Here is a 16,074-nt window from a genome sequence, read left to right as displayed (position 1 = left end):
CAGACTGAATAAGTCTAAAAACCTTTTATCTGCATTGTTTGTTCACTTCACAGATTTGCACTCTATCTGCCATTTGCCTTGCACTGCTTTATTTAACTTTACTTTTAATTTTATTATATGTCTTTTTTGCATGCCCTTATTGTACAGGTCCTTCTTAAAAATTAGCATATTGTGATAAAGTTAATTATTTTCCATAATGTAATGATAACAATTTAACTTTCATATATTTTAGATTCATTGCACACCAACTGAAATATTTCAGGTCTTTTATTGTTTTAATACTGATGATTTTGGCATACAGCTCATGAAAACCCAAAATTCCTATCTCGGAAAAATTAAAAGAAAAGTGTTTTTAAAACAAAAAAAGTCAACCTTCAAATAATTATGTTCAGTTATGCACTTAATGCACTCAGTCGGGAATCCTTTTGCAGAAATGACTGCTTCAATGCGGCGTGGCATGGAGGCAATCAGCCTGTGGCACTGCTGAGGTGTTATGGAGGCCCAGGATGCTTCGATAGCGGCCTTAAGCTCATCCAGAGTGTTGGGTCTTGCGTGCCAGGTCGTGCTGAAAAACAAAATCTTCATCTCCATAAAGCTTTTCAGCAGATGGAAGCATGAAGTGCTCCAAAATCTCCTGATAACTAGCTGCATTGACGCTGCCCTTGATAAAACACAGTGGACCAACACCAGCAGCTGACATGGCACCCCAGACCATCACTGACTGTGGGTACTTGACACTGGACTTCAGGCATTTTGGCATTTCCTTCTCCCCAGTCTTCCTCCAGACTCTGGCACCTTGATTTCCGAATGACATGCACAATTTGCTTTCATCCGAAAAAAGTACTTTGGACCACTGAGCAACAGTCCAGTGCTTCTTCTCTGTAGCCCATTTCCTGCACACGCCGGTGCACAATGGCTCTGGAAGTTCTGATGAAGAAGACACCAATGATCTTGCTACTGGGGCGGCAGTGGCTCAGTGGTTCATGTAGGTTGTCTACAAACCGGAAGGTTGGTGGTTCGATCCCCGGCTCCACCTGACCAAGTGTCGAGGTGTCCTTGAGCAAGACACCTAACCCCAGCTGCTACCGACGAGCTGGATGGTGCCTTGTATGGCAGACACTGCCGTGTGTGTGTGAATGTAATGTAAAATGTAAAAATCGAGGGCTTGAGGGTCTCTCCGTGTAAACTTCCCTCGCCCACTTCTTGAATGCACTTTAAAACAGTGGCGGGGGATTCCACCGTGGGGAAGTGCTTAGGGAATTTCACAAGTGTGTCAGAAAATTTAATTGGATTGTACCACATGTTGTTAAGTCTTTGCCTAGTCCTCATTGTGCTCAAATGTTCCTCATGTGTTATCCTCCATATTTACTTTACCCTCTACAATCATGTTCTTGCCAGATTGTTCTGTATTTCGTGTGGTTTGCCTTAAGTTTATTTTTTTCTTATAGTGATTGCTTTAGTCTTGTTGAACTGTGTCTTTTCCTGCATAATTCCCAGTCCTCAGTGACTCTCTGTCCTGCTCTGTTCAACTCTGCCAGGTTTGAAGTTTCTCTGGTCAGAACCTACACTCATCTGCCCAACCCTTGTCTTGACCTCCTGCATGTTTTCTGACTCCCAGTCTGTTTCAAGTCCCCTGGTACCCATTGGCACTATCTAGCACATTGGTAAGGCAAGGTTAAATTATAAGAAAAATAATGCACAACCAAGGTGCTGATTGACCATTACACCTCATGTGTGCATTATTTTTCTAATGCTTCAACGGCCCAAAGTAAATTATTCCAATTATGAAAACTGCTTTGAAAACTGTCAGAGCCTCTGCATCAATTGTGTTGTAGCCCTTTTGCTATCAGGTAATTATCATTTTCTTTCTTTCCTCAACTTGTGTCCATATTAAAACTATTGTATCCTTCTAAAACTTTTCTTTTGAAGAATGTTCATCTCTGTTTTTGGTTAGTAAGGAAGTAGAGGGAAGCTTCTGTTGATTTTTTCTTTTCTTTTACCTGTATATGTCATTCAGCTCTCCTCCCAGAAGCCAGTAACCTTTTTTGTTTGTTGTTTTGGCTAAGAACCTAATTTAACAATTAATTGCTTCTACCCTCTTTAAAACAAATAAGCATTTCTTTATTTTATTTTTGCTATAACAAGTGGTCGTCACATTTCCAGGGCAGGGGATTGAAGGGAATCTTCCTCGTTCTCTTAGTTTTTCCCTTCGGATGATTTTTCAACTGTTCCCCCTTTGAACTACCATTCATAAGCATTTATAAATAAATTCTAATCAGTGACCATTATCTACTGTCTTTCTTACAATAAATGAAAATCCTTTCTGATAGATTTTTTTTTTAAATTGTCAAAGACCATTAATAATAGTTTAAGTATTCTTTTCTCTTTACTTCACTTTTCTTCTGTCCATATTCACTGTTGTTGTTGTTTTTCTACACACAAACATCAATGTGCAATTAATCTACAATGACAAGCTCAATCAACCTACATTAACAGCAGCTTTAACTTTTAAAATAATAGGTACAGACACATTCAGTCAGTGTTGGGGAAAGTTAATTTTAAAAGTAATGCATTACAATATTGCATTACTCCGTAAAAAAAGAACTAATTATGTTACTTAGTTACTTTTTATGGAAATTAATGTGTTACGGTACTTCTGTGTTACATTTTAAAAATGAGCAGGGCTTAATTGTTTTTAATATAAGTTCTATTTATAGCAAATGTATAAGCCCTTTCACAACAAAAAGTTTCATAAATAAACCTCAGGCTGAAGAAAAAATAAATTCACATCTGTACAGCAGAACACAGGAGAAGAAGGTTCAGCACTCTTTAGCAATAATAATATAAAAAAAAACAACAATGAAGCACAACTGTTAGTTTATCTAAAGTCATTTTTGCTTATTAGTATGGTTGAACTGGATCATCAAAGTAGAGGTCTTCACGGGTCCAAAAATTCTTGCCCGAACCCGACAGAGACCCGTAATGTACTACACCGAACCGACCCGGACCCGTCTATTATTTCAAAAGGTGGACCCGGACCCGTGTAGATCCGAGAAATGCCTACCCGGACCCGACCCGGACCCGTATATTACTTGAAATCTGGACACGAACCCGCCGGGAAGACACAGACCCGACTGGACCCGACTTTGACATATTCCACCTTAAATTGCTATTACAAGTCAATAAACCTGTTGCGAAGAATACAGCTTTTTGTCTTACCTAATTTAAAGAGCCGTGGTCTCTCTTCCTTGTACCTGACTGCCTGTGATGCATTACAATCCTCCGTCAAGAAAGTTATTCATGTTATTCCTCTCGTTATTCCAAGTCCAAGCTGAATCCACTCATTATTTCAGCTTCAGAAGTCCACTTGATGTCACGGTGACGGATGACAAATGCTACTGTGCACATGTACATTCTGACTCGAGTTAATTCGCTTAATAACTTACACTGTTTGCCTTTTGAACTATAATAACGATCGCTCGTGCAATGCCATGGCCGCTGACATTATTTATTTACTATCATCTGATCTCTGTCTGTGCTCTCTGCTCTGCATCGAGTCTGAATCTGAACCACTAAAACTTTAAGATTAAACGGTTCATTTATAATATTATAAAAATGGGAGAAAATGTAAAACGCGGTTTGGCGGTCGAAGTGTCCCTCACTGCTTGCCATGGAAACATGACTGCACATGCGTGCTAGCTTTATCAACCTAAAATGCCTTAACGCAATTTGAGCGTAATAGAAAACATTCATGTGACAGTTCATCTCAGATTGTGTTGCTGATTTGAAATATATTAAATATGAGTGTGTCAAGTCTGCAAGCATTACCGTGTGTGCACTTATATTAACTCTTGAGTCTGCGAGCGAGAGAGAGAGAGAGAGAGAGAGAGAGAGAGATCACTTTTTTTGGCTCACTCTTTTCTTTTCCTAATTTTACAAGTTGCAAGTTACAAAAAACACAAGCAGTCTTTGATAACGGCCGGATGTTCTACGAGTCCGATCGGCGATCGCACGGGTATTACACACAATGTTAAACAGACCCGGGACCCGAGGTAATAGATTCGGGTCGACGGGTCTCGGGTGCACTGTGAAGACCTCTACATCAAAGGTCAGCAACAAAGACATTAGTTTTAGGGATTAGATACATTAGTATTATTTAACATATTTAATTATTGCAGGTTTGCATCATATTCTGAGTTTGCATTTCACTGTTTTAATTAATTTTGATGAATACTAAATCTGTTTTTTTGTGAGTGGGATGAATGAATGCACATTCATATGTAGTCTAGAACTACATCATGTTCACACAGCGCCTCTGTACTGATCTCTGTACTCTGTATCTCTTCTGATTTCTCCAATACCGGGACAGGAGACTTGTCAGTCAATAAAACGAAAAACAACTCAGTAACTCAGATATTTTCTTGTAAATTAAAAAGTAATGCATTATTTTACTAGTTACCTGAAAAAAGTAATCTGATTACGTAATTTACGTTACTTGTAATGTATTACCCCCAACACTGCACATTGTTGTAGAAGAACAACAGAACTGTTGAGGTGAAAGTGAGGACAAACAGTCAGGAAGAAAAGTGGTAGTAAAGAGAAGACTAACCTAACTTACCTGAGCTTGGCTCGCACGGATCGATGTCCTCATCGTCGCTGGGACACTCGGCAGATGCCACCAACAAGTCATCAGTAGTCTGGAAAACAGATGATACGGGAAAGAGCGGATGAATTCAAGAAGAACTGCACACAGAAAGAAAAACATGGAAAAAAAGAGAAATGGAAAACTGAGCTTAATCGAATGGGTATACATCACACTTGAGAAACTTTAGCTGTGAAAAGTATAACAATAAAGAAACAAATTATTATAATAGATTACAAACAGTCAGAATGGTCTGTTATAATAATTTGTGTGTTTTTTCAATGTGAATAACTGCAACATTTCCTCGGAGAGAATTAAACATTTTTATTTCTGAATCCACTTTCCATTTCTTGAAACAACGATTACATATAACCATTATTAAATTACTAGCAAACTAAGTTGAAATTTAAAAGTTTATTTAAAAAAAAAAAGGTGTGATATCACATATGCAGACATTAGAAAGGGCGATGTACTATATATCATATCTGTCACATCAAAAGCTAAATCCACTGTCCTTACTCTACGCCCTCCTCTCTCCGTTGTCTGTTTATTTTTTTCTTTAATTTTTTTTCATCTTGTCATTGTTGTTCATGTTTGTTCTATTAGTGTAAACAGCCTCGATAATTAAATGTAATAATTTGTGCCTATAAGTTATTGGCTCTTTGACTATGAACAGTTCTGTCTTTTATTACTTATTCTTATACAGTAGCTTATACTAGTACTACTGCAATTTTGTCTCAGGGTAGTATTCTACTTTTACCCTGATCACAAACGATGCACCACGACCACAATATCAGTAATTATGCACAAAAGTATTTACAGTTAGTTGATCTCGTACTGGCATTAATACTAAATACAGTATGAATATAATTTCACTGTCAAACGATACAAAAAAGACTCCAAATATTGCCACAATTTTTGGAAAAACTCTGCAGCACATTCAGTAGTTTTGGGCCATAAAACCAGAAAAAAAGTCCAGCTAAATACTGATGGGACAGGTAGAACAAAGAAATGGAAAGGTACGAGTGTAGTTTTCTGACCTGCTGAGGTTCGCTCGCTGTACTTGGTTTGATCTTGTGGCTGGAGGTGGTTGTGGTAGTGATCTCCATCATTGAGGAAGAGGTTTCAGAGCGAGACACCGTAGCGCTGGACTGTGGTGATATGGAGGATGACTGCACCTCCCCAACCAACCTCACGCTGCCTTCGATGCGGATGTTAGGTTCTCCTTCCACAGCCATGTTAAAAACCTTCAGACCATTGTAATAGAAACCGGACATTTGGCCCTGGAAGGCACGGCTGTGGTCTTTTTCCCAGCCTCCGATCTGGATGGTCATCTGGCTGTTGAAGATTGTGAGCTGACGGCCTGCAGGAGAACAAAGTTACTGCGATACAGAAGAACGTAGTGCAGACTGAAGAGAAACATACGTGAGGGAGAGAGATGGAAATAATCACGCCTGAGGAAAAGACGGATTATTCAGGTACTGGGGAATGTTAATGCCCGACAATTTATCATGGCTGTAATGAAGGGATGCTTATGAAACACAAATAATGCAAAATAAAAGAAAACAAAACAGTGGTAATAGGTTTAAACTGTGGCACTTTGCTAAAAGACCTCTTTAACACTACCAGTTATCAACAACTGGTTTAATTCCAAATTAAGTTTCACAAATCTAAAGTGATTAAAGTAAAAGAGGGAGAATATATATATATATATATATATATATATATATATATATATATATATATATATATATATATATATATATATATATATTAAAAAAAACACCCGATTCCGAAAAAGAGGGGACACTGTACAAATTGTGAATAAAAAAGGAAAATTGAATAATTTACAAATTTCATAAACTTACATTTTATTCACAATAGAATATAGATAACATCAAATGTTGTAAGTGAGACATTTTGAAATGTCATGCCAAATATTGGCTCATTTTGTATTTCATGAGAGCTACACATTCCAAAAAAGTTAGGACAGGTAACAATAAGAGGCCGGAAAAGTTAAATGTACATATAAGGAACAGCTGGAGGACCAATTTGCAACTTATTAGGTCAACAGGCAACATGATTGGGTATAAAAAGAGTCTCTCAGAGTGGCAGTGTCTCTCAGAAGTCAAGATGGGTTGAGGATCACCAATTCCCCCAATGCTGCGGTGAAAAATAGTGGAGCAATATCAGAAAAGAGCTTCTCAGAGAAAAACTGCAAAGAGTTTGAAGTTATCACCATCTACAGGGCATAATATCATCCAAAGATTCAGAGAATCTGGAACAATCTCTGTGTCAAGGCTGGAAAACCATACTGGATACCCGTGATCTTCAGCCCTCAGACGACACTGCATCACATACAGGAATAATACTGTAATGGAGAGGGGCTCAACATGGGCTCAGGAATACTTCCAGAAAACATTGTCAGTGAACACAGTCCACCGTGGCATTCGCATTTGCTGGCTAAAACTATATAGGTCCAAAAAGAAGCCATATCTAAACATGATCCAGAAGCGCAGGTGTTTTCTCTGGGCCAGGGCTCATTTAAAATGGACTGTGGCAAAGTGGAAAGCTGTTTTGTGGTCAGACATGGGATGCCATGTCATCCGGACTAAAGAGGTCAAGGACAACCCAAGTTGTTATCAGCGCTCAGTTCAGAAGCATCTCTGATGGTATGGGGTTGCGTGGGTGTGTGTGGCATGGGCAGCTTACACATCTGGAAAGATGAGCTCCATAAATGCTGAAAGATATATCCAAGGTCTAGAACAACATATGCTCCCATCCAGACGTCGTCTCTTTCAGGGAAGACCTTTCATTTTCTAACATGACAATGCCAGACCACATACTGCATCAATTACAACATCATGACTGTGTAGAAGAAGGATCCAGGTACTGAAATGACCAGCCTGCAGTCCAGATCTTTCACCCAGAGAAAACATTTGCCACATCATTAAGAGGAAGATGTGACAAAGAAGACTTAAGACAGTTGAGCAACTAGAAGCCTGTATTAGACAAGAATGGGACAATATTCCTATTCCTAAACTTGAGCAGCTCGTCTCCTCAGTCCCCAGACATTTGCAGACTGTTATAAAAAGAAGAGGGGATGCACACAGTGGTAAACATGGCCTTGTCCCAACTTTTTTGAGATGTGTTGATGCCATCAATTTAAAATCAATATATATTCTGTTGTCATGGAGTTTAAAACAATTCCATGATAGATGTTTATCACTAACAGTCAATCTGAAGGCAGCTTAATAACTTTACACATTTAAAAACCGGATACAACTAATCAGATATTAATGTTATGTAGGTGTGCAGTATAATGTTCAGAGTATGTAATATACATATAACAGTAACAATGATGTCTGCCTTTTAGCAAGATGAGTTGGATTGGATGCAAAGGTAAAGAGGGTGGTCATGAAACAAAGGAAGACCGAAAAACAATTCAATTAAAAGAAACAAGAAAAACAGTTATTCATTTCATTTAAAAGATTAAAGGATTATACATGCAATTCAAAGTTATAATATTTTTTTCAGCAGATGTTTTATCATTTTCTAAGCTACACGTAAATTTTTCTTAAAGGGACTCAAATGGAAATATATATTTTTTAAACATTATTTAAATATAATATTTTATTATATTGGTAATTGTTACGGTGCTTGTTATGATTATTAAATATTATCTAGTTATTCTGGCTGTCTTTTTATTAATATGACAAAAAGGTACACAAATGTACACATTTACACAATCTACAATTTATCAGTTTACTATATTAACACAATTATCATTTTAATTTCGACATTTTGATTTTATGATTTAAAAGATTAAATTACATTCAAATACTTTTAACAAGCTTATTCAAACTTACATCTACAGTCCCTTTAACCAAAATTTATGACATAAATTAATTAATACAGATCAGTACATTACTAAATAAGTTATTACAGTTATTACAAGCTACATTTATCTATTTAAATTGAATCCTTTAATTTACCTAAATGCTTAAATTATTGATTTATTTCACATTTAAATATATACTACTTAAAACTTATGCATTAAGTTTTAGCAGTGTTTTTACCTTTGTCGAGTAGCCAATCGTCAACTACTCGACCGAGTCGATATGGAATTCGCTGTCTAGCGATCGCCAGCCGTTCACTATCAATGTTTCCTTTAAAGTTTAAAAAGACATTTCATTGGTTACAATCCAAAATCAATGGGGAACTTTAGAACTTATTATTCGAGCTGTTAAAATGAAAAGATTTTAGATCTTGTATTAGATATATTCCACTCAATTTCAGTTTATATTATGCGTGTATTTTCAGTTTAGTGAATTTTACGTTTGTTTATAAACCCAGTGCAGAACTTATACAAACATAAGAGATCTTATATAATTGCAATTTACACCAATCACCCTGTTTGCAAAAGTTTACATTACCTTAATTCCTAATATAGTGTACTGCCTTCTTGATCATCAATAATTGTTTACACCTTTTGTAATAGTTTAGACCCACAAACATAAGTGAAAAGCTGGATATCACCATCATGCAGTAACTGTTGGAAGAATTTGAATATGCAAATAATGTTGAAAATCCAAAGAATGAGCAGTGACTGGAAAATTTTCCATAAAAAACAGTAGGCGGCATCATTACTCCGGATAAAGCAGGGGATGCCAAAAAACATATAAACAGTCACTGATCACTGAGGAAGAGATACACAGTCTATCAAAAACCAAGGGGATGTAAACTGAGCAGGATAATTTTTTTTTTTGTATTTGTTATGTTGACATATGGTATATGAAATAACAAAGTCAGGGCAGTCCTAAATAAATAATGCTATTTTTATGATCTCTTTTTATTGTTAAAATGGTAATCAATTATTGCACACTAACACGTATTCTGAGCATATTTAACCTATATGATAAATTACCAGCATGTGAAAATAGGCTTTGTGAAACAAAGCACAATCAAATGATGTACTCCAGATTAAAGCTATCTATTTGTTTCCTTCTTCTTTCTTTCACATTCATTCAGTTAATCTTTTTAATATTATTAATACACAATAAAAAGTATATTTACTTTAGTTTTTTTTATTCGTATCTTAACAAATTAACATATTCCTGATATAATTTTTCAAACATAGTCACATTATGCTACTAATGCAACAATCATGATACTGTAAAATATAAGATACCAACAAGAATAGCAGTTTCAATCAACATGATGTCCATAGATGACGCTATGGGACTTTCTCCCAAGTGTAACAATTATATCATTAATATGTAATAAAAATATAATATAGAATCACTCCAATTCATTGGTTGATGCTGATAATATCGCTCTCTGAGGAATTGTGTCACTCTTGTTCTGCATCTGCCGTATGGCGAGTGGATTGTGCCATAGATAACCCACCGAAGGAGACAGTTATATACTTTAACATTAGAGAAGGGGTGCGTCGCCTAGAGGTCTACATGAACCCGAAGAGACCCATATATGTTTATTTTAAAAATTGTATTATAATAACGATTAAGACAGTTATTCTAAGACAGATATGAAAAAATTCCCTTGAGCGCACATTTTTCTTATATTTTTATCAGCTATTTATCAGAAGGAGAATGTCCGAATGAATCTTTTGACTCCCCTTACAGTTACAGTTTTTGTGTTATAAGTCATTACTTTTGTGTATGTCACTTAGAGAAACAACACCTTTAGTGAGGCAAAAAAAAAAAAAAAAAAAAAATGCCTCTTGGGGCATAAAGGGTTAAACTGTTTTGAAACAGTCTATAATCAGGACAAAATGGTAATAGAGGAGGGTTTTAGGTTTGGCTCATCATCAGTTCCATGCAGTGATGTTTTTATAGGGGTGAACAGGGAGCAGCCAGCAACCAGCAACCAGTCCGGGGTGGCACAGAAATCTTCTTTATTACAATATTAAAATGTGTTTGTCTATAATGTACTGGACTGTTTTAGTGCCTAAAACTTCTCAGTCCCAAATACCAAATGGATCATCCAAACCTTTATCATCAACAAATGCATAGAAAACATTTGTTATTTCATGGGGGTTTAGCAGAGCAAAAGGCATGGATGTCTGGCATGTGTTAGGGTAGGATTGACATGGAGACATTATATCGACATTGTACAGAGCCTGCCATCAAGAAGGGAAGTCCATGGTTATTAGATCAAGATAACACCAGCTCTCATTCTGCATGAGCTACAACAGCATGGTTTCATAGACACAGAGTGAATGTGTTAGATCAGTCCAGATCTCTCTCCTATATTGAACAGGTATGGCCCATCATGAAAAGGACAATCAGGCAATAATGACCACAGACTGATGAGCAGCTGAAGTCTTGTGTGAAGCAAGATTGGGAAACTTATTGAAAAATATTAGACTTAAAAGATTCCTTATCCTGTGGTTCCATCTAGTGGATAACATTAATATCACAGCCTTCTTCTTTCTGTTAAAATAGCTGATTGGAGTACCAAACATTATAAATTCATGAAACTAGCATCTTTGCTCAGAACAACTTCGTTCTCAACGTAATTATATGTTGAAGAATGTCTGATTAATATCTAATATAAATGCAACTTTATTTCTGTTAAAATGACACTCTTTTATGTCAAGATCACAAGGAAACAAGAAAGAAAAAACATTCATGCAGAAATGATGCACAGCCTCTTAGGGTTTTCGTACGTTTTGTAGCATCTAAGCAAAAAGAAGGGCCTTGACTAATAAACTGAACATTAATGTGCTGTACTTCACTTCAACACCAACTTAACAGCTAAACATAAGTTATCAGACATGAAATAGACTTTATTATGCAGCAATTATTATGCACTAGTGCTACTTATTATTTTAGGAAATAACTAAATAAAAGTAATAGCCTATAACAAATAAATCTACTTTAATAAATAGAATTTTGTTTATGGTGACGTTCATGGAGACAACATATGTATCAGACATCTTGTAAGGTGACGTACCTAATTCAGATGTTCTTATCACACATATTTAAAATAAATTTATCATGTATGCCATCATCATGTCGCCGCCCGTGATCAGTTCCAACAGTGATGTCACCGTGGGTCCGTCTGCTCGCCCTATCAATCCCATTCAAAATTTAACATGGACTGACCGCGTCGGAAGGGTAGAATGCCTGTTAAGCCTTAGAAAAGGCACTACTGAGCAATGACAGGAGCACAGGAGTCACACTCTCATTCACACATCCATGATGCTGCGAACAAAAGGTGCCGATACTTTTAAAATGCATACTTTTAAACATACTAAATCACCAGTAGGTGGCGGTAAGATAACCGATTCATTCAAAATGCTGAATCATTCAGTAACAAAACACCACTGAGTGTTGCTTGGAGGATGTTTAATACTTCTGCTGTGATCTTTGTTTGAACTATTTCCTTTATGGAAATAGAACAAAAACTGTAAATATCATGTCTAAAATGTACGGTAAGTAACTTAATAACTACCTGACTACTTTTTTATTTAATAAAATCAATGTGACATTTGCGATCGTGAAAATATTCAGCAAATTAGCTCCTTTGTCAAGGCGTTTCTTAACTATATCTTCAGTCTGTTCAGTGATTGTAAACAGTCATACTGAAAAATATATTTTTGCAGTAATGTGACCAAAAATATTTAAGACCCATTGAATCTGAATTTAAGACTTTTTAAGGATATGTATTATAATACATATATATAGAATAAATATTATATATATATATATATATATATATATATATATATATATATATATATATATATATATATATATACAACAAATCTACTGTTATTATGATATTTGTCTGTTATTAATTTCGTTATTTCCTTTTTTCCCCCTTTAATTTGTAAAACAAACCAATCTCTGGCAGTTTTGTGTTGCGTTCAAGTTTTTGCCACCACCATTCAACAAACATCGATTGCAATCACAATATTACTCCTTCTGACCCTGGACCTAAAATCAAAAAGGTGTAATTGTATTAAAGGAAATTTGTTCAAAAAAAAAAAAAAAAAAAAGAAGAAGAGGAAGAAGTGGACCCAATCCTGAGCCTTGAGGCAAACATCTTTCTTGAATAAACAGACCTGTCCCCCCCCCCCCCACGCAATCATAACTCTGAGTAGGAAACAAGATTTTGAAGCATAGTTTGCCATACTCCTTAGTTTGTGCTACGACTGAGAAGTAATACAGAGAGTGCAGCCCTGACATGGTGCCTGACTCAATGCCTCAGATGGTGATGTTAGCATTATCAGCTAATGAATTGCCATGATTCTATGGGCTACAGATAACTGTCATGTGTGGGTGTTCACATAGCATCGGCTATGAGACTTTGTCCAATTTTCTTATCCAAAGCTTTTTAAACTTGGCTACTCTGGTATCCAAGAGGGTTACTTAGAAATATTAGGAGCATGTTAGAATTGATACCAACAACATCATTTTGTGAAAAATGAATCTATCAGTAGATGCCAAAGACCAAAATGCAAATTTTTGTAAATGAAACAACCTAAGCTTAAGAATAATGACATTCTCAGAACGAAAAGGGACAAAAGTGGTCACTGGGGCGGGGGCCCTTTCAAACGGTAATTTTGTTCTGTAACATCTTTACTCCTAAAGGGTGCATATTAGTACCGTAATGGTACATATTAGCTACTAAAGTGAAAATATTTGTACCCAAATTATACATATTAAAACCCTTTGAAAGGGCACTGACTTTTGTACAGTATTTCCAGAGGTTGAATATTGTTGGCAGAGGCTATTTACACAAACTAAGAAATCCATCTGGTACCAGCAGCAGGAAGAAAGAATCGCCAACCAGCGACTCACCAACCCATCTGAATCTGCCTTTTTACAATCCCATTTGTCTATTTAAGAACTATTTGCAGTCAATGCAGAGAAAATACAGCTATTGTATTTATAAATTGCATCTATCAGTATGTTTGCTGTTTTACTTTTAACACTTTTTGCACTTACTGCAAATAAACTCTAACACCAAGTTAAGTTTGAAAGTAAATCCATTCAAAACAGAAGTGTTTGGAGAGACTTTCTATTTCGTACCATATGGCTAGCTAGATCAACAGTTCTAGATCAACTGGAAAAATTCAAGCCCATTCTGCGTCTTTATTTCCAGTGAACACTGAACGACTGATCAACTGCCAAGGACAGGGCCAGTTACTAGTGCACAGTGTCCACACGGAGCAGGACAGGAGCAAAACAATGAAAGCCTTGACAGATCTTGGGCAGCACTTCCTCTACAGATGGAGAAGGCAAGCATCGCAGAGGATTTCCATTATCTCTTCATGCCTGGAAGACCAGACTCTCATCAATATTTTCTTCTTCCAGCTACAATCAGCAGACACTTATATGTATAGATCTTCCACTGTTACACTGAAACTGCTTTAACCTATTTAGTTTTGTAAGGTGACCCTTGGTGGACTTGTTGAAACTGAAAGATAAAACTTGATTTAATATGTCTTGCTATAGAAACATTATACATTATATGTCTCATTACACCTGTGACGTGACACACAAATTCTGCTGATACAATACCATTAAAAACAAAATAATAATCAAAAACCTCCTCTCATAATGTGGGGATTGGCTGACTAGTTAAAGGACTAACACTGAAAGTACACTCCGGCTCACAAACCCTCTGCTGATGTCCGTGTGCACAGCTGATTTATGTGTTCTTGAGAGAGGAGAACAGAGCGTGTACAAGTGATCTGACTGCTTGAAAAGATGGGCCACTAGAACACATCTTTCTACATTCATGGACAAAGAATATATTTCAAAAGACTTGCACGCTCAACTGCGTGTGAGACAGAGGGGAACATTTCCAATTAAGTGTGAGTCTTTAGCCTTATCTTTACATTAAATTATGAACAACATGTTAATTACATGTGGAAACTATACAGTAAGTGATTCACCCAGTTAACTAACAGCTGAGCTAAGCATAATTCAGATTTTTATGTTTCATAGTAGAAAAATTCAATATAGACACAAATGTGCAGTATTCAGAAATAAATTAATGTCAACTGAACAATGATCCAGTAATGTTCCAGACAGCTGTTGTTGGGGTGTGAAGTGATGCTCTCACCTGTGGGGTAGCGCTCAATAACAGGCAGATCGTCCACCTGCAGCGTGGCGTTGCCACCACTCCTTGTGAACTTCACTATATGGTACTTTCCATCATTTACAAACTTTGCTTTCTCCTCGATGTTGATGTCATCTGTGCCCACATTAAATATAGCCGCAATGTAGCCATTTACCTGGAGGAAGAAACAGGCAGAAACTTGAGGTTGGATCTATGCCCTCTGGTACGTAACTAATGATAAAGTCTGGATGGTTGAAATTAGCATTCATTATACAATATGAAATCATTATAGTCATATCATATTATCAACTTGTACAGTTACTTGCATTGATCGCTCATAAAATGTGGCATGGTCTTCATCTAAGACACAGCTATTAACAAACACTATCTAAATAAATTAAGTTGTGTGTAACTTTTTTAAAAGTTCAAAATGTCCAGCTTTTTTTTTTCAGAAATCTCTTCTTAGTTATGTTAACATTAGGGGAACATTCTATTCTAATGTTTTGATAGGTTACGAGAACGTTCGATTTAAATGTTATGTTATTAAATGTTATTAAAAACTGTAATGATAATGTTATTTCTAAATGATGGGTGAAGATCCCCCTCCTAAACAAATCATTATACATCATGCTCATTAAGCTTTAGCATTCCTAGTGAAGTTAGCAGAAGAATGCACCAAGCTGGAGAGGTGGAGGGAACATTTCAAGATCATCCTGAACAGGCCAGATCCACCAGCATTTGCTGACATACCAGAGGCAGTAGAGGACTTGGAGATCAACATTTGTGACATTACAGTAGAAGAGGTCAGGGCAGCCATTAACAAGCTGAGGAATGGCAAGGTTTCAGGACTGAATGGAGTGTGCCGTGAAATCCTCAAGGCTGAAGTACAGGAGACACCATAGATCCTTCAGTGCTTCCTACAGGACATTTGGGAGAAAAAGTCAGCCCCAGAGAGCTGGAAAAATGGTATCATCGTCATGCTGCCCGAGAAAGGAGATCTTGGAGACTGCAAAAATTGGCGAAGCTTCACCCTACTCTCTCTCACCTTGGTCTGCAATCCCACAAGCACCAGGACACTCAGCCAAAGACAGAAAATCTCAGCAAAATAGCCAGTACCATCAGGCTAAAGTTCAACAGCAAGACGACTAAAGTCATGGGAAAGAATGCCACAGTCAAAACTCCTGTCAACATAGATGGAAAACCTTGGATGTGCAGGAGTTCATCTACCTGGATGGTGACTGCGACGTTGAAGTGAATGTCAGAAACAGTAAGGCAAACAGCCATTCACCATGCTAAAATCAGTCTGGAGATCCACAAACCTGACCAAGATCAGG

At 36.7% G+C, this 16,074-nt stretch overlaps 1 protein-coding gene across 9 annotated transcripts in view; it reads right to left on the bottom strand.

Annotated features, from left to right (window-relative positions):
- LOC113057425 (neurexin-1a-like) overlaps positions 1-16,074 on the bottom strand; it is a 129,973-nt gene that overhangs the window by 4,807 nt on the left and 109,092 nt on the right. For 4 of the 9 annotated variants that reach the window (XM_026224832.1, XM_026224836.1, XM_026224835.1 and 1 more), the window contains 4 exons: positions 14,744-14,915; positions 8,722-8,811; positions 5,683-6,005; positions 4,610-4,697 (listed from right to left, as the gene is read on the bottom strand). In XM_026224832.1, the coding sequence (XP_026080617.1) occupies positions 4,610-4,697; positions 5,683-6,005; positions 8,722-8,811; positions 14,744-14,915 (673 nt within the window). The remainder of the gene's footprint in view (positions 1-4,609; positions 4,698-5,682; positions 6,006-8,721; positions 8,812-14,743; positions 14,916-16,074) is intronic. The other 5 variants (XM_026224834.1, XM_026224837.1, XM_026224840.1 and 2 more) reach the window with 3 other exon arrangements.

Source organism: Carassius auratus, chromosome 38, assembly GCF_003368295.1.
Source record: "Carassius auratus strain Wakin chromosome 38, ASM336829v1, whole genome shotgun sequence".
Lineage (NCBI taxonomy): Eukaryota > Metazoa > Chordata > Actinopteri > Cypriniformes > Cyprinidae > Carassius > Carassius auratus.
Note: the sequence above shows the minus strand (reverse complement) of the source record. Positions and strands in the feature narration are given on the sequence as shown.